The sequence below is a fragment of the Amia ocellicauda genome, chromosome 13 (assembly GCF_036373705.1).
Source record: "Amia ocellicauda isolate fAmiCal2 chromosome 13, fAmiCal2.hap1, whole genome shotgun sequence".
Lineage (NCBI taxonomy): Eukaryota > Metazoa > Chordata > Actinopteri > Amiiformes > Amiidae > Amia > Amia ocellicauda.
The window spans coordinates 37,232,425-37,250,854 of NC_089862.1; the positions used below are offsets into that span (position 1 = coordinate 37,232,425).

At 53.0% G+C, this 18,430-nt stretch overlaps 1 protein-coding gene across 2 annotated transcripts; it reads left to right on the top strand.

The window, feature by feature from the left end:
* The first annotated feature begins 1,720 nt into the window (after nt 1-1,720).
* Nucleotides 1,721-18,354, top strand: intu (inturned planar cell polarity protein). Of its 2 annotated transcripts, none has more exons than XM_066720818.1 (16): nt 1,721-1,919; nt 4,448-5,031; nt 5,600-5,685; nt 7,516-7,725; nt 9,135-9,253; nt 9,445-9,534; nt 9,664-9,741; nt 9,950-10,139; nt 10,330-10,383; nt 10,601-10,663; nt 11,145-11,372; nt 11,965-12,456; nt 13,050-13,144; nt 13,264-13,453; nt 13,584-13,726; nt 17,882-18,354. In XM_066720818.1, the coding sequence occupies exons 1-16, from the start codon at nt 1,771-1,773 to the stop codon at nt 17,991-17,993; spliced, it is 2,883 nt and encodes a 960-aa protein (XP_066576915.1). In that variant the 5' UTR covers nt 1,721-1,770; the 3' UTR covers nt 17,994-18,354. The 2 variants fall into 2 exon arrangements, with proteins under 2 accessions (XP_066576915.1, XP_066576916.1); XM_066720819.1 differs by having other exon boundaries at nt 9,138-9,253.
* Nucleotides 18,355-18,430: the final 76 nt, after the last annotated feature.

The window sequence follows — 18,430 nt, forward strand, 5'->3', positions numbered from 1 at the left end:
AGTGTTGAGCGGTGCAAACTGTTAAACTGTGTTAAACAGTGTTCAGCGGTGCAAACTGTTAAACAGTGTTGAGCGGTGCAAACTGTTAAACAGTGTTAAGCAGTGTTGAGCGGTGCAAACTGTTAAACTGTGTTAAACAGTGTTCAGCGGTGCAAACTATTAAACAGTGTTGAGCGGTGCAAACTGTTAAACAGTGTTCAGCGGTGCAAACTGTTAAACAGTGTTCAGCGGTGCAAACTATTAAACACTGTTGAGCGGTGCAAACTGTTACACAGTGTTCAGGGGTGTAAACGGTGTTAAGCGGTGTTACACAGTGTTCAGGGGTGTAAACGGTGTTACACAGTGTTCAGGGGTGTAAACGGTGTTACACAGTGTTCAGGGGTGTAAACGGTGTTACACAGTGTTCAGGGGTGTAAACGGTGTTAAACGGTGTTACACAGTGTTCAGGGGTGTAAACGGTGTTACACAGTGTTCAGGGGTGTAAACGGTGTTACACAGTGTTCAGGGGTGTAAACGGTGTTAAACGGTGTTACACAGTGTTCAGGGGTGTAAACGGTGTTACACAGTGTTCAGGGGTGTAAACGGTGTTACACAGTGTTCAGGGGTGTAAACGGTGTTAAGCGGTGTTACACAGTGTTCAGGGGTGTAAACGGTGTTACACAGTGTTCAGGGGTGTAAGCGGTGTTACACAGTGTTCAGGTGTGTAAACGGTGTTAAACGGTGTTACACAGTGTTCAGGGGTGTAAACGGTGTTACACAGTGTTCAGGGGTGTAAACGGTGTTAAACGGTGTTACACAGTGTTCAGCGGTGTAAACTGTTAAACAGTGTTCAGCGGTGTAAACTGTTAAACAGTGTTCAGCAGTGCAAGCAGTGTTACACAGTGTTCAGCGGTGTAAACGGTGTTAAGCGGTGTTCAGGGGTGTAAACGGTGTTACACAGTGTTCAGGGGTGTAAACGGTGTTAAGCGGTGTTCAGGGGTGTAAACGGTGTTACACAGTGTTCAGGGGTGTAAACGGTGTTAAGCGGTGTTCAGGGGTGTAAACGGTGTTACACAGTGTTCAGGGGTGTAAACGGTGTAAACGGTGTTACACAGTGTTCAGGGGTGTAAACGGTGTTACACAGTGTTCAGGGGTGTAAACGGTGTTAAACGGTGTTACACAGTGTTCAGGGGTGTAAACGGTGTTACACAGTGTTCAGGGGTGTAAACGGTGTTAAGCGGTGTTACACAGTGTTCAGGGGTGTAAACGGTGTTACACAGTGTTCAGGGGTGTAAACGGTGTTACACAGTGTTCAGGGGTGTAAACGGTGTTACACAGTGTTACACAGTGTTCAGGGGTGTAAACGGTGTTACACAGTGTTACACAGTGTTCAGGGGTGTAAACGGTGTTACACAGTGTTCAGGGGTGTAAACGGTGTTACACAGTGTTCAGGGGTGTAAACGGTGTTACACAGTGTTACACAGTGTTCAGGGGTGTAAACGGTGTTACACAGTGTTACACAGTGTTCAGGGGTGTAAACGGTGTTACACAGTGTTACACAGTGTTCAGGGGTGTAAACGGTGTTACACAGTGTTCAGGGGTGTAAACGGTGTTAATTCGCTTCCGCGGCTCCTGTGCAAACCGCCCCCCCTGCGCGTCCCCCGTTCCTATGGCAACGGCCGCCGCAGCCAATCGGACGCGGGCGCTGCATCACGTGACCGGCACAACCCGGAAGCGGCTGCAACATGGCGCCGGCGTGTCAACACGGGAGTGAAGCGCAGACGCGCTAACATGGCTGCAAAGGACACACACTCGCTGGAGTCCCCCTTCACCCTGGACCCCTACAGGGAGCGGGAAGGGGAGGAGGAGGAGGAGGAGGAGGGCAGCAGCAGCAGCAGCAGCAGCAGCAGCGACTCCGGCTCCAGCCGCTCAGACTCAGAGTAAGACCCGTCACTGGAGGAGGAAACGTGACGCAAAACTGTGCAATGCAGTAATATGTGCGCTACATCAAGAAGCACTGCGCTCTAGGGCCTGTATATTGTAAGTCAGCGCTATATCGTTTAGTGAATCAGCTGGTGAGGTGAGATGCGCAATTACAGCTTCAGATCTGGAATTGAGCTGAAGACTCGCTGTGCGTTGTTGGGACTTTATGACTGGACACCAGTGTAGTGGACATCAGTGTAGTGGACACCAGTGTAGTGGACACCAGTGTAGTGGACACCAGTGTAGTGGACACCGCTGTGCTGCTCTGTGATGGACTGTAGGCAACTAGCACCATTAAACACAATACCTGGACGTGTAACGAGTCTTGGGCACTGTTTTCAACACCTGTTTGCTGCTCTTTATTGCTTTATTGGAGTCAGTGGTGAGAAGAGTTGTATTCCCTATGAAACGCATCGATTTTCTGATCTGTAATGAACAAGACAATCAATTCCTGCCTCTTGCCAAATGTGTGGATAGTCTTCTGATAGTCTTAGAGTTAGATGATATTCAAATAGGTGATCCAAAAAAACCCAACATCCTATTGTTTTAACGATATTCACGAATGGATATTCAAGGCAAATCCATACACCGATGAGTTCATTTAGTATAACGTGGTGCTATGCTTCTGCATGTCTGGGATACTGCTGCTGCGGCCGGCTATTCTATAAGAGGACAATCGCACTTTCAGTTTGTTCAGTTGTGTTCAGGGTTGCTTTCCTTCTTTCTGACCACGGGACATGTGAGCCGGTGGTCGGAGTTGTGTGGCCATAATCAGCAGGCCTCATCACAGGGCGTCTGTCCCGTCCAGCGCAGATCCTGGTCTCTGGTCCAGGCTGAGAATATCTCGGTGCTTTGCAGAGGTCTGATCTCGCGTTTCCTTTGCGCAGACACTTGTGTATTTCTGCATTCGCTGCAGGCAGGCTGTGCGGTTGGTGCTGAGCGTGTGTTGGCAGCTTCGCAGGTTTGGATTCGGTTTGGACAGTTGCAGAGATCAGAGGAGGCCTTCAGTGTTGGGCTGAGATACAGTTCAAGCATAACACAGCTGCACGGGCACACACTGCTGCAGATCTGCACTGCTGATGGAAGGTCTTCTCAGTCAAGCAACATACAGTTCGTTGAGAAGGTTTCAGAGTCGCATTTTGGTTTCCCCGTCTCCCTGAAGCAGGAGGGCTGGCCTTGGCTTCCCACCTCAAAGCCTCCCTCTGTGATCCACTGTGTTTAATACTTTCCCTTCCTCTTCTCCTAACTAATTAAACCCTGTGCAAGAGATTAGCATCGCCTCTGAATCTGTGAGACATTTCACTTCTAAAAGGGCTGACTGTGCTGCTTAATTCTTTCCTCTAAATGTTCATTTCATTTATTGAGTTAAAGTGAAGGAAAGAAGCGTTTAAAAATAGAGCTACTGTTCTGCATCTTCCATCCTCCTTCGTGAGCAGAAGACGTTTCTGTTTCCAATTTGGAAAGTAAATCTTCATAAATAATTATATGCCCTTCACCGTCTTTAGGACATTTATGAACGTGGTTTGCAGAGCTCTGTACCGCAGGAGTTGTGTGGTTTCAGAGAGAGAGAATAATGACGGGCTGAGATTTTTGGTTTGCGTCTTGCGAAGTTAGAACTTTATTTTCGGAAGCCTAGTCCAACGCTGTCCCATCGCACGCACCGCTTCTTGCCATCGGCTTCTCGTGGTGTGTACAATGTTTCTAAAAATGCCACATAAGTTAAACCCCTCCAGAAAAATCCTAAGCCCTCGAATGTGAAAAACAGATTATGCTGCTGTAACTGTAACCCGGCTGCAGATCATGTGTACAGAAAGTGAGGACTTTTAAAAGTGCTCTTACTAAATAAACAACTGATTAACGCAGATTTTGGTAATCGCAGTGTGTGGTACTTCGTTTGAAAACACAGTTTTGACCAGATCCTGTCGAGCGTTAAGACCGGAGACGGGATGGGGCTTTGACTTGTACAGGCATGAGATAAAAGGCACAGTTACTGCAGTATTTTTGACAGCAGGTAGATCCTCAATATGCCGGTGTGCTTGAAATCTTAAGGCAGCGCAGAGCGAATTGGCAAAAAGTCACCCGAAGCAGATACAGACAATAACAACAACTAACATCATCAATATTCAATGCAAAACTATTTTCCACTGCATATAAATCTCCCACGTCCAGCTTTCAGTGTTAATAAGGACGTAAAAAAATCTACACAATACAAAGGGTCATAGGCCGTGACCTTGTGACCTCCAGCAGTGTATGTTTATATACTGTTGTTCAAATTGCCTTCAACTTCTCTCCCCTCCCTCCTTCACACTCCCTCTCTCACACTCCCTCACTCCCTCTCTCCCTAAACCCGGACTCCTTTTTCTATCCCTCTCTCACCACATCCTGACTCCTCTTTCTCCCTCTCTTCCTCTCGCTCTCCTTCTCCCCCTCTCTCCCTCGCTGCATTGCTGACCCTTGATGCCTGACCCCTGCTCCCCCCCCCCAGTGACCTGGAGCCGGAGTGGCTGGACGACGTGCAGAGGAACGGGGAGCTGTTCTACCTGGAGCTGAGCGAGGGCGAGGAGGAGGCTGCTCTGTCCCAGGCCGCCGCTCAGAGCCCGGCCCCCAACCACGTGCGCTTCAGCGAGCAGGAGGCCGAGATCATCCCGCACGGGGGGCCGCCGAGAGAGGGGCCCAGGCCAGAGCCCCGGCTCAAGAAACTGGCCAAGATCCTGAGGAGGAAGCGGCCATCCCGGCGCGGCGGAGACAGACAGGGAGGCCACGGCTGCCCGTCCTCCTCACGGCCGGCTTCCATCCTCAAGAGCCAGCCGGGGCCCAGGCCGGGGCCGACCCTGCAGCCGGCGCTCAGGGATGTCTGCGTCTACGTCAACCCCAAGAGGCTGACGGGCGGCGGGGCGGCCCAGGGGGGATTGCTGGAGGCCTTGATCGGCATCCTCCACCGCCCGGTCTGGGACAGGAAGCAGGACGGCCAGGGGGAGGAGCCCAGCGCAGCCAATGAGGAGGAGAGGCTGGCCGTGCACGGGCTGCTGCCAGGAAGCCCCGCCCTCAAGTGCGGCCAGATTCTGATTGGTGAGTGAGGCGGCACTGCGGTGTCGAGTGACAGGTTCGTCCCACAGATAACCTGTGTCGTTTCTGCACTGCTGCACATATGGTATTGTGTTTAGGATGCTTGCTGGTCGGGTTTCTGTAGCAAGTGGGCAGAAGCGGAGACGGACACGGCACAAATGGCTGCCCACCCAGTGCCTGCCAGTCAGAGCTCAGCCCAGCGGTGCCCGTCTTCAGCGCCATTCCTCTTCGTACAGTTTTGCTGCAGCTGAAACCGCTCTCAGGCTGTGAATGTGTCGTAATTGCTAAAGCATGTGCCGCTGAAAGGCTTCCAGGCCCCGGTCGTCTCCCTCTCTCAGGCTTCATGTGGGTTTTACAGTACAGAACCCAGTGAAGCACCGCAGGCCCGACTGCACCAAGTGGCACCAGTCACATGAGCCAGAGGGCCCTCTTGTCAGAGACGTTCTTGCCTTAGCTTTCAAACGGCTACTATTGTATCAGAAACGATGACTGTCCTAACAAAGCGTGTTGTCCGGCAGTAGGTTTCACGGGGCGTCTTTGACACTCTGACGCTGTCCTCTGTTTGTGTCAGGAGACGTCCTCATCGCTGTCAACGACGTGGACGTGACGTCGGAGAACATCGAGCGAGTCCTGTCCTGCATCCCCGGGCCCACACAGGTACACCCCGACACTATGAGAGGGGGAGGGGGAGGGGGAGGGAGAGGGAGAGAGAGAGAGAGAGAGAGAGAGAGAGAGAGAGAGAGAGAGAGAGAGAGAGAGAGAGAGAGAGAGAGAGAGAGAGAGAGAGAGAGAGAGAGAGGAGGGAGAGAGAGAGAGAGAGAGACCTGTCTGTACGGCACGTGTGTTGTGCACGCTTCTGCTTCCCTGCTGGGGATTTGTTTAGTTGTTGTTGTTTTTTTCCACATATCTTAATAAATAAATAAATAACATACAAATATATACTCTGAGCGGCTGTAGTTGACAGTCGGCTGCAGGGAGGGAGACGGGCTTGAGCGGAGAACGGGGTGGGGGGGTCTGTTTGTTTTTAATGGAAACTCTCTGGCTGTGTGTGTTGCAGATGTGTAACTCAGTCCTGCCCACAGTCACCCCAGCTCTCACACTGCCTGCAATTACCCCCCCCGGCCCGGCTGTGGTTTCTGAGCTGAGCTCCCTGCAGAGCACAGGGTGGGGGATGGCTCTGGGCATCGCAGAGCTCCAGTCGGCAGTAAACGGGGCTCAGATGCTGGGATGTGTGGTAAAGCTGTAGAGTCTGGCCCCTGCTGTTCTGATCCTCTGCTCCGGCTTCATACTGAGACACTGCGAGACGAATCGTTTTTCCTTCCTTATCAGCCAGATCTTTCCCCCTCCCGGCCTTATTTCAGCTGCGTTTACATCCATCTCGCCTTTTTTATTTTTTTTATTTGAATGATACAGTGCCTAGACTTACCCCATCGGGGCCCTAAATGCGTCTGCCCAATTAGGAAGCCACAGGAAGCACAGTTCCTCTGTGGTTCTAGTCAGGGCGGCTGGCTGGGAGACACGGAGAGTCTCACGCAGACACAGAGCGAGACGCTGTGCTCGTCTCCCAGACGCTGTACGATCTGCTTCATTGCCACTCTGACTCTCACGGGATTGATGAGGGCCGATGCACTGTGCATATCCAGCAGGGAAAGAGAGTACAGTGGAGTGGACAACCTGCATTTCACTGCGGTTAACAACCCACAATGTGTGTGTAGCACAGAGTACTCGAGCCCAGCCCAGTCCTCCTTCATTCCTGCCCAGTCCTGAGCACAGTGCCGAGCCCTCCCAGCTCAGGGCACTCGATCCCAGAACACAAGCCTGTCTGACGCTCAATGTCTTCCTGCACAAGATGAAGCGAGAACAGACGCCCCTGAGAGGACGAGTGCGACAGGCAGCAGCTGCCAGAGCAGCACACGGCTGTTTCCGGATGGGGATGTCTTCTGACCGCTCTGCTTGGCCTCGAGTAGCAGGTCTTTTTCAGAGAGGAACACAGTGCAATTATACCATCATATTGAACCAGAAATGACTATTTGGGGGTGAATCTTTGTAGAGACATCCCCACCACAGGCTACATAACATCCAGACCGTAGGATTTATATATATATATATATATATATATATATATATATATATATATATATATATATACTTTTAATGTCTAAATTCGAGGGGAAAGTCGCCACATATCCATGCAAAACTATACGGAAAAAGACAGATACTAAGGACTGTGGTTGCCGGGTATCTGCAGCCCTGTCATTAGCACCCGTCTGAGGCAGTGCGGTGGCAGGAAGTGGCAGCAGTGCATGCTGGGACTGACGCTGGCCATGTGCAGGGATCTGGCAACCGAACCTGCCTGAGTCAGCGGCTGCAATGGGAGAGACCGGCCCTGCCAGACCGCGTGAGGACAGCCTTGCCTGTGCACTCGCAGCGCCAGCATGGGCCCGGATCTGTTGTAACCAGCGCGTTTGTGCTCTGTCTTTTGCCCAGGTGAAGCTGACGCTGGAGACGGCCCCTGTCCACGCAGAGGCCGCCGGCCCGGTGCCCTCCCCCGGCTGCCCCGCCGCCCCGCCGGTCAGCACGCTGGTGCGGCTGCTGTGGGGGGAGGAGACGGCGGAGCTGCAGATGTCCCTGGGCGACATCCCCCACGTGGTCATGTACCTGTCGCTCAAGCTGGACTCGGAGTCTTCCAGAGAGGAGGTGTGTAGAGTCTGTCGCTCACAGGCGTCCCCCGGGGCGGACTCTGCAGTGAAAGGGCTGGAAATCTGTAGTCATGCTTTTGGGGGAGAAAAGAACTCTGCAAGTCACGCCACCGTTCCAGCTTATAGGAGAAAAATCTGATTAACAACAAAAATAACACAGAGATAATAGATCATGTTTCAAAGCTCTGAAAGGAAGGAAGCTGGCGTACAGGGTTTGATTCGGTCCATTTCAGTGCTGTCCACACAGCACTGGTGTCGGTATGTTGTGCATCTTTAAACGCAGAAGTTTGTGAATCTCTTCTGTGTTGATTCAGTGAGGGTCGCAGGCTTGAGGAGTCCTGGACACTTGAGGCTGCACTTCCTTTACCAACGTATCTCTCTGAACATTCGCCAATTAGCTGTGCCAAGTTTCTTTCTCCTTTTCTTTTCCTTCTCTTTCTCCCTCTCCCCTTTCTTTTCTTCTCCTTTTCTCCTCTCGCGGTGCCAGACCTCGGCCGCAATGAGAGAGGCGGGCGTGTTGACGAGCTTTATACTGGGAGATCTGGGTTAATGAGCCAGCGAAGCTGGGCGGCTGTCCCTCGCAGAGCGCAGACGTAAGATTCCTCCTTTTGTCCCGACCATCTCCGCTGGCCCTTGACCTCTTCGGCAGCCGCGGTGAAAGGAGAATCGCTGCTGCGTTTAGGATTTGATGCCAGCCTCCCTCTTTCAGAGGCGAGTGAAGAAAACATTCCCCTTGAGAGAAACAGCGTCTGCCAGAGCTGAGTCCTGGCTGGCCGGGGAGACTCTCGTTTCCTTGGTTATGAGAGCCAGGCCAGGGGCGGAGAGAAGAACATAAGAACATAAGAACATAAGAACATAAGAACATAAGAAGGTGTCCAATTGAGAGGTTGCCATTCGCCCCATTGTGCTCGTTTGGTGTCCATCAAGGATCCTATCCAGTCTTTTTTTAATGTTCCCAAATTGTCTCTTCAGCCACATCGCTGGGGAGTTTGTTCAGATTGTGACGCCTCTCTGTGTGAAGAAGTGTCTCCTGTTTTCTGTCTTGAATGCCTTGAAGCCCAATTTCCATTTGTGTCCCGGGTGCGTGTGTCCCTGCTGATCTGGAAAAGCTCCTCTGGTTTGATGTGGTCGATGCCTTTCATGATTTTGAAGACTTGGATCAAGTCCCCACGTAGTCTCCTCTGTTCCAGGGTGAAAAGGTTCAGTTCCTCAGTCTCTCAGTAGGACATTCCCTTCAGACCTGGAATAAGTCTGGTTGCTAGAGCAGTGATTTAGTGCTGAACAAATGTTTTCTCAAACGGCCGTTCCTAGACCATAGAAAGCTTGAGAAAAGCAGAGAGCGACTGAAATGGTTGAATGAATAAAACCCAATGTTGCACGTGTCATTGTTGTTTGTTGTCCTCGCAGCAGGAGATCCTGTACCAGTACCCAGTGTCCGAGGCGTCCCGGCCACTCAAGGGCCTGCGCGGCATCTTCCTCACGCTCTGCGACATGCTGGGGACCGTCACCGGGGGACAGATCATCAGGTATGCAGGGGACAGGGGACACCTCTTCTCTCACGGTCCTTGGGGGTCCAGAATGAAGTCCCTGCTGTGCCACCATTGCTGTTGCACAAATATGCTCTTGAGATGCTGAAGTGAAGGAAGGGACGGACGCTGGCCAGGCGCTCAGCTGCTCTGTCCCTCTGGAGCTCACCGCTGCTCCCTGTGTCCCTCAGCTCAACGCTGCTGCTGAACAAACAGCTGGTCCACGTGGGCTACTGGAAGGAAGGAGACGCGCTGCTGGTCATCGGCCTACCTGCGGACAGGTGAGGCGGCTCCCGGGCATCTAGGACTTTAAACTGCATCGACATGGGGGGAGTCTCACCAGCAGGGCCCTGTAACGAGCACCGGTTCTCCGCACATCCTGATGACATCGTTTCTGTTTTATTTGCAAGGGTCCCTCTTCCACAGCTGCAGCCCGTCATCAGGGGGCTCGTCCGGACGCTGAAGGTGATGTACGGCTCCCTGGACAGGTCAGTGCAGCTGGGCTCAGACCCATGTGGTCACACTGGACTGCTGGACGCTTGACCGACCTGCATGGCTGCTGCTGGGCCACTTCCTGGTTCACGTCCTGGTCTCTGCGGGGATCTTACATGGATTGCACGGATGAAAATGAAAGTGATGTTGATAAATCGAGTCTTTTCTCCTCTCCCTCTTCCTCCTCCTCTCTCCTGACGGCAGGGCGTTCTGTGAGGCAGACAACGTGCCTCGGCTGGATCATTTCTTCTGCCTGTTCTTCCAGCAGCGGCTCCAGCCAGAGAAGCTGTGGGGGGGTGGTGGTGGCGGATCTCCTGCCCCCGACCTCTGCGGCCCACTGTTCCTGGACTGTGTGCCGGCGCTGCGCTGGCTCTCCTTGCCCCCCGAGACCAAGGTGCCCAGCCCGTTCCTCAGGGGCTCCTCCCACAACAGGACCACAACCCTGGGTCCTTGTTTGGCCTTCGGCGCCCCGGTGTTCATAGTGCGGTCTGGTCCGAGAGTTCAGTGACTGCGCTGGTGCTTCTAGTCCCTGTCCCCCGCATTGAGGTTGTAATGCGTCTCTCCTGTTCGTTTGTCTCGTTCAGGTGGAAATCGACACCATCCTGTCTGACCTGGAGTCGGCGGACTTTGGGGAGATGGTAAGCAGGGCGGCCGTTGACTCTCTGCTGGTTTGTGAAATAAAGTGCAGAGGGTTTTCTCATGCCTTTGTATCCCTGTGATTTTTAAACGGGACAAAATTAGAATGTGCTTTCTGAACCCTCCCTCGGGTCTCACAACGATCTCCGTCCGCCCGTCCGGCCTTCGCCTCGCTGGGCCTGTGGTGTTCGGCAACGCCTCTCGTTTCCTGTCTTTCAGTCCGAGGATTACTACGGCATGAGGCGCCTGTATGTGACTCTGGGCTCCTGCTTGTTTTACAAGGTAAGGCCTGTAAAACCTCTGTACCCAGACGTTCAGTCTGAGCCCTGCTGATGGCTCCCGGGCCTCGGCTCGTCTTTGACACAGAGGGCTCTGCACACACAACGCCGTCAGGGTGCAAACAGCAACGGTCTCTATGGCAAGTGTTGCCTGGGAGGAGGGGGGGCTGCTGTTGAAGTGCTGCGGCAGTCCCTGCATGGAGGGAAAAACCTGAAAAACACTTCTAAACCACAGAAGTCTTGAAAACACGGGGGGTGGGGGTGGGGTTCTCCCACTGAAAACAAGGGAAGCAGAATTAATTTGCTGATCTCACTGCAGTTTAGATGTTTGGGCTTTTCTGCTCCACTTTCACTCGCAGTGTGGGAGTCTTTCCCCTGTGGGTCCAGGTGCTGCTCTTACAATCATCACATTACATTTACATATTAATACAGCTGTGACTCTGTGTCTGTCTGTCTGTGCGTCTGTGACTCTGTCTGTGTTGCAGGGGTATTTGATCGCGACCCACCTGCCCACAGAGCAGCTGATGGACGTGTCTCTGTACTGCCAGCACTACTGCCTGCTGGCCCTGGGGGGGGCACAGCGCGTGGGCCAGCTGCTCGTGTGGAGGGAGGTGTTTCCTCAGCGTGGCTCTCCGCCGGACCCCCCCGCCCAGGCCGCGCAGGGCTACACCGAGCCCCCCCACGCACGGCACTTCCTGCTCATCGTGGGACTGGTGAGCACACCCCCCCCGCCTCAGATTTATTTGAAAGGATGACAATATAGGATGAGGTACATTTTTCTACAATACATGGTTTGTGGAAAAGTGAAGCATCTGTTGCCTTTTCTGGGTGTGTTGATTTATTTCAAATCCTGGGGCTGGAACTCATGCAGTCCTGGCAAAAGTATTTCCAACGTTGGAAACAAAATGACACAAATCCCACACACTTAAACTGTGGAGAGTGATCTCAAATATCCCCGTTCAGCTCTCCATCTGCCCCCTGTGGTGGCCATTATGGCTCTCTGAATCGCACACATTCCTGTGAGATTAGTGCTCCCCCGAGCTGCCGCCGCCCCCCCCCGCCCCACACCGGACTCGCTGCCGAGACGGGCCGAGAGGACCGGGGGAGCCCAGTGGGGAACTCGACACCTCTGAACGCTCTGTTTTGTTTCCCTGGCTACCCTCAGGGCTGCTCTGAACAAAGCAGACATGTTCAGATGCAAATGCACAGATCATTGATTATGTGTTGTGTGTGTGTGTACCTGCTGTGTCTCTGTGTCTCTGTGTGTGTGTGTGTGTGTGTGTGTGTGTGTGTGTGTCGCTGCAGAGACATTTCCTGCAGTGCGTGCTGCTGGAGGCGGGGGGCTGCGCGGCACGGGCGGAGGGCAGCCAGGGCCCGGACTGTGTATACGTGGACCAGGTCAAGGCCACACTGCTGCAGCTGGAGGGCCTGGCGGGCAGCATCGAGGAGCGCCTGGCTGCGCCCCCCACACCCGGCCTGTCCTGCGCAGACTGGTTCCTGCCGGCTGGCCGCGACCGGCTGGACAGTGTCCCCGGCTCCCCCGTGTTCGGACGGCTGCCCGGCTCCTCCAAGGCGCCCTCGCCCACCGGCCGGCGGGGGCTGTTCGGGGAGGCCACCCTGCGGTCCCGGAGACCCAGCCCCCAGCGCAGCCTGTCGGACAGCGGCGGCGAGGGACCCGGAGACGTCTCCGCGCTCAGCCCGCTCTCCACCCCTGAGGCCGGGCGCCGGCAGGGCCGTAGAGACTCGCTGGGCTCCGGGGGCTCCGAGGGAAGTGGCGGCAGCACAGCTCTACTCAAGGTACGGCTGTCTCTATTATTATTATTATTATTATTATTATTATTATTATTATTATTATTATTATTATCAGTAGTAGTAAGAAACATGAGAGTGGCCTCCTCTCAATTGGACATTCGCCCCGTCGTGCTCGTTTGGTGTCCATTAATAACTAAGTGATCAAGGATCCTATCCAGTCTGTTGTTGAATGTTCCCACATTGTCTCTTCAGCCACATCGCTGGGGAGTTTGTTCAGATTGTGACAACTCTCTGTGTGTAGTAGTTGTAGTTGTAGTGGTGGTGGTGGTGGTGGTGGTGGCAGTACTGATTTGTACTCAGCTGTTAGTCGTCCTGAATAAAGGCATTTGGCGTGTAAATAAACTCGGTGCAATAATGAGGTACAGTTTACAAGATAGTGAAGAAAAGCAGCAGAGCAGGGAAATAAATCAGTCACAGAGAATACAGGAGTCCGGCAATTATAGACAGCTGAACAATCCAGTGCGCACACTTCAATTCAGCCAAGAGAGAGTTTGTGTGTCTGTGTGCTGTATTGAAGTGTATTATTGATCATATTTGTGTATGTGTGTCTCTGTGTGTGTGTTGTGACACTGGAGTAGAGCTCCAAGAAGAGGCTTCCGAACCCTTTCCATCTGGGCACCCTGAAGAAGAGCCTGTCCGAGAGGGAGACGGAGGAGATGTACAACACCCTGAAGTGAGCATCATAGAGATGCAGAGGAAGTGAAAGCGTTGTCCTGCTCGGACGTCTCTGCGTTCCCAGTGACCCTGCAGAGCGCCTCATCCTTCTCTCCTCTCCTCTCCTCTCCTCACCAGGCTGTCGTCGGGCGTGGAGAACACGCTGTTCCACTACGTGTGCATGGAGACCGCGCGGGGCATCTTCCTGGCGCCCACGCACCGGGAGCTGGCGCAGCTGAGCGGCTCCATCCACCCGCAGCTCATCAGGAACTTCCACCGCTGCTGCGTGGCCATCCGGGCCCTGCTGAGGCCCGGCCGCTCCACCATGGTGACGCCCCGCTTCCTCTCCTTCACTTGCTCGCTCCACCTCTCCTTTACCGACTCGCTGACATTCACACAAATCCGTGTTTCTCTGGTGGTGTGACGTGTTGGTAAACACGTGCCGCTCTCCTCTGCAGGAACGGGCGCCGGGAGAGTCAGGGAGACAGAGTCTGAGCGGGCTCGGCCCGGTGAAGGAGCACGGGGTTCTGTTCCAGTGCCAGCCCGAGAACTGGACCGACCAGAGGAAGCCCCCCCCCACCCTGACCTACTGGGTGATCGGGTAGGTCTGCCAACAGAGAGACAGAGACTTTGACTTTTAACCACACTTTATTATCAGTTAATTGAAAAAACAATTGGCCAAGCAGGAAGTTGGTCAGTTGGGCAACATATGTCATGCGCTTCGTATGCATTGTACCAAAAATAAAAGCAGAAGCACTAAAAACCAGGTTAAATCCTTAAACAGTAGAGAGGGGTGAGACATGCACACTCACTGAAACCCCCAACAACGGTTCCTGACGGTGGCAGAACGGACATTCATCACCAGCACTGGGATTAAGAAGCGACACAAAGGAATCCACTGCAGATCCCAGCTCTCTTATTTAACGGCAGCTTGTACAGAACCATCAGCAGGGCTGCGCGCCCCCCCGACCCCCAGCCAGGCTCGGCGGAGAGTGTCGGGGAGTGTGGAGAGTAAGGCTTGTGCTGGGACCGTACACACGCTCTGTATAGGCCACCCTGCTGCCGATATGCAGCAGACCCTGCCCCCTCCTCCCGGGGGCACACACTGCTTCAGCCCGTTCATTCGTCCCAAAAGAACTCCAGCGCCGCCTTCTGGAGCTTGGCCAGCAGTGGTGGAGGAGGCGGCACACACACCAGGCGGTGCCACAGCGCCAATGCAACCAGGTTATTGATGATCAGTGTCCTCCCCCTGTAGGACAACTGGAGGAGCAGTCAGCGGCAGCGGCCCTGCCTCCCTTGCGCCCCCCCAGCACACCTTCCCAGTTCTTCTCCTTGGAGGCCTCATCCCCCCAGTGCACCCCCAAGTACTCGAAGCCCCCACGCTGCCATTGTAGTCCAGCAGATAGAGCCGGGGGGGGCTCTACACAGCACAGCACAGCTCTTGGACCAGTTGACTGACCGACGACACCGTCTCAAAGTCCCGTAGCACTGCGCTGAGCCGGTCAATATCCTGCTGGCCCCCCACGATGACCACGATGTCGTCTGCATACGCCGAGAGCATGAAAGGCTGGCAGGATGAACAGGCCAGAGATCTCAGTCCGCACCCTGTGGAGCAGGGGTTCAATGGCCAGGGAATACAGCATCCCCGACATCGAGCAGCCCTGCCGTATGCCCCTACCCACACAAAAAGGAGCCCTTAACCCACCGTTAACCTTCACTACACTCTGAATGACGCTATACAGCACCCGAGCCATGGCTATAAATGTGTGCCATAAATATTGGTGTTCAGCCCGGTCAAATGCCTTTTCCTGATCCAGGGAAATCAGACCAGTGTCCAGACCCAATAGCCTGGAGACATCCAGAACATCCCGAATCAGAAATACATTATCAAAGACGGACCTGCCAGGGACACAGTAAGACTGGTCCGAGTGCGTGACAGACCCACCACCTCCTGCAGTCTGGTGGCCAGAGCCTTCGAGTACAGCTTGTAATCGGCACACAGCAAAGCGACAGGTTCTTGAAGTCACACAGCTCCCCTTTCTTAGGCAGGAGCGTAATGACTGCTCTCCTGCAGCTGAAAGGCAGTTTCCCTTGAGCCAGACTCTCCTGCAGGACGGACAGCAACGGTTCCTAAAATGGCAGTCCTACAATAAAAGATAATTAAAATGCCAGTATGCGCTCTTAGCTTTGACTGCAGGGATACAAACACTACACACAACTAAACAATGATCAGTAAAACCAACAGGAGTAATAAAACAGGATTTAAAACAACTAAAACTGTATTAAAACGGTAAAACCGATCCAGGCGAGCAAAAGAGAGAGCGTTACCTCTGACTGCCTGTCCTCCTGATAAAAACCCCTCCACACATCCTGTAAATCGTATTTCTCCATGGATCATTTTAAAACCCTGCCTGATAGTGTGTGTGGCTCTTTTAATTTCTGATCCATCCTATCGGTAGTGCAGTTACAATCCCCATCCAAAACTAAAAAATCCTCAGGAGGACAGCTATCCAGGATGTCATTCAGAGCACCCAGACAGACAGCCCTACCTCCCGTCAGCTGGCGCGTACACATTGATAAATACAGAAGACATTTGTTCAGTGGTGGCCCTAACTTTAAGTAGATGTCCAGCCACCACCTCCTCTAAAGTGTAACCAGACTGAAAGACAGAGAAAGGAAAAGACAAGACTTGAACAATCATTTTGTGTGCCCGAGTTTCCCAAGAACAGTTTTCAGACTCCACCTCTCCTTATCTGTGAACACCACAGTGCCGGTGCCTTTTCTTCCCAGGGCCCGGCCGGAACAATTAACCAAGTCAATATCAAGGAAAAACTCCCTCCCACGATGCTCCGCTCCAGAAACTGCCGGATACGACCGGCGCTGTACCCGCCCGCAAAATCCTGACCCGTGGATGAGCCGGAAGCAAAAGAGGAGTTAGAGAGCCCCCCGTCACCCCTCCCAGTACCGTCTCTCACAGTCTCTGGCTCCATCAGTGTGATCTCCATCCCTGACTGTGGTGCCATTGTGGCACCGCTCTCCTCCGCAGCCCCGGCCAGCACCCCCTCTCCAGTCTCCCCACCGACATGCCCTGCATCCACACACCCTGCACCGGCAACCGCTGCCCCCGCTCAATATCCCCGTCGGTCTCCACTCCGCTTTCCCGCTGCCAGCACTCGTCCCCGCAGTCTGTGACTCCATCTGTCCAGCACCAGTCCCAGGTCCCTGTACCCCCGTACCTGCACTAGGCCCCAGCGTCTGGGAATCCACCTGCCTGTCCTCACTGACTCCTCTGCCGATTCCTGGCACAGCGGCGGTCGTGCCTGCACTAGTCCCCGCTAATTGAGACTCGGTCAGAGCGGGGCCCCCACCTCCCCGAGTCGGTGGCCCCCCTCGACTACTGCTCCGGCCCAGAGCGCCACTTCCTGCCCTCGGCTTCCTCCTCAGTGACCGTGACCTTGTTCACACACAGGGGAAGAAATGCAGTTCTTCACTCTTTATCCGCGAACTCAGTTTTTGGCGCCCCTCATTCGGGAGGCAGACTTGATGTTTCCACACCCCACCACCTCTCCCACGGCCAGCACACACTTCTCGAAGGACAAAACAGCTCGGGGGTGAATTTAACGCCAGGAGGGCGGGTGAGGGTTTCGAAGGGGAAATTCAGGGGATTGGGCCCCCCCCAAACCGGCCATAGTGGCCACAGACAACAAAAACAAAAACCAGAAACAGTGTAAACAGTAGATACAAACCAAGAATCAGAAAACAAGATAGAAAAAGTCACTCACACCGGCCAGCTCACACTCATTCCCAGCATGCACTGAGAGAGTCTGACTGAAGAGTTGCAGAAAACAGCACGACACTCGTGTGGTAGAAGATTGGTTCTTTAGTACAGCAGCTGCAGGGAGCCTGACAGTTCCCTCAGACATTTGGTGTTTTACAGTGAGGGAAAAAAGTATTTGATCCCCTGCTGATATTGTACGTTTGCCCACTGACTGATTGCTTCTGTGGACAGGTGTCTTTTATACAGGTAAAGAGCTTAAACGAGCTTTAAGAGAGTGCTCCTAATCTCAGCTCGTTACCTGTATAAAAGACACCTGGGAGACAGAAATCTTGCTGATTGATAGGGGATCAAATACTTATTTCCCTCATTAACATGCAAATCAATTTATAACTTTTTTGAAATGCGTTTTTCTGTCTCTCACTGTTAAAATACACCTACCATTAAAATTATATACTGATCATGTCTTTGTTAGTGGGCAAACGTACAAAATCAGCAGGGGATCAAATACTTTTTTCCCTCACTGTATGGGTTGTGTACAAGAGAGAGAAGACAGTCCTCTCCTTCTTGATTGGTGCAAACAAGCTTCATAAGCAAATTGTAACTAATTAACGAGACATTTAAATGACTTACTACATAGACTTTATGAATGAATAACCTCTTGGTCAAGGATGCTGGCACAGCAAGTTTTGTTAAACAACAGAAAGCAGAGCCTCGGAGATAAGAGGGCTATTTTTTGAAATTATAGAAATAATCTGTACTGTTGAGAGACGGTGTCAGCCCTTGCCAGGGCAGAGGAACAGAGTCAGCTTTAAAACTCTAGGAATGTGAAATGTATCTAGGAATATTAAATTTAGTCCTCCACTGACAGAGACAGACAGAGAGAGGAATCCCAGGGTCTAGATTAGTGCAGTCGGGGGAGACCCCTGTCCTCTGACTGCATACACTCACTCCCCCTCACTGTCGCTCGTGTCCCCACAGGAGGATGATTCTGGAGCCCACCCCTCAGGAGTTCTACGTGTGCTTCCACGACTCGGTGGAGGAGGTCCCTGTGGAGATGGCCTTCAGGCTGTCCTTTGGCCTGGCCTTGTGAAGCCACAGGACCCAGCCCTGCTGCTATGGACTGAAACCCAAGAGCTGCGTTCCCTCTTCATTGTTATTGTTGTGACACTACCTTTACTACCCGAGAGCCCAGCCTCAGACTCCTCTTCCACCAAACGAAAGCTCTTGCACGTGTCAGGAGGGACGACGCCATCGTCCGTCTTCCAAGGACCAGAGACACGAACAGGCCAGGCCGGAGGGGTAATCGGATTTAGGGCTTCTACTGCGTTTCATTTCACTACTGTGTGAAAGACCTGTTTATTCTGCACTTCTTATGGCCTTAAGATCTGAATCATTTACAATAAAAAAGGGAAACCTGTTGCCTTCAGGGGTAAGAGCTGCAACCCTGTTCTACAAAACTATGCTTCTAGTGTTTATTTCTCACGCTCTCCCTCAGAGAAAACATCAGCACAGACCTGTGTGTGCGTG

Coding starts and splice junctions, on each gene's coding strand:
- intu (XM_066720818.1), top strand. CDS start 1,771: ATGGCTGCAAAGGACACACACTCGCTGGAGTCCCCCTTCACCCTGGAC. Junction 9,742..9,949: donor ATGTACGGCTCCCTGGACAG/GTCAGTGCAGCT, acceptor TCCTGACGGCAG/GGCGTTCTGTGAGGCAGACA. Junction 13,727..17,881: donor CTGACCTACTGGGTGATCGG/GTAGGTCTGCCA, acceptor GTGTCCCCACAG/GAGGATGATTCTGGAGCCCA.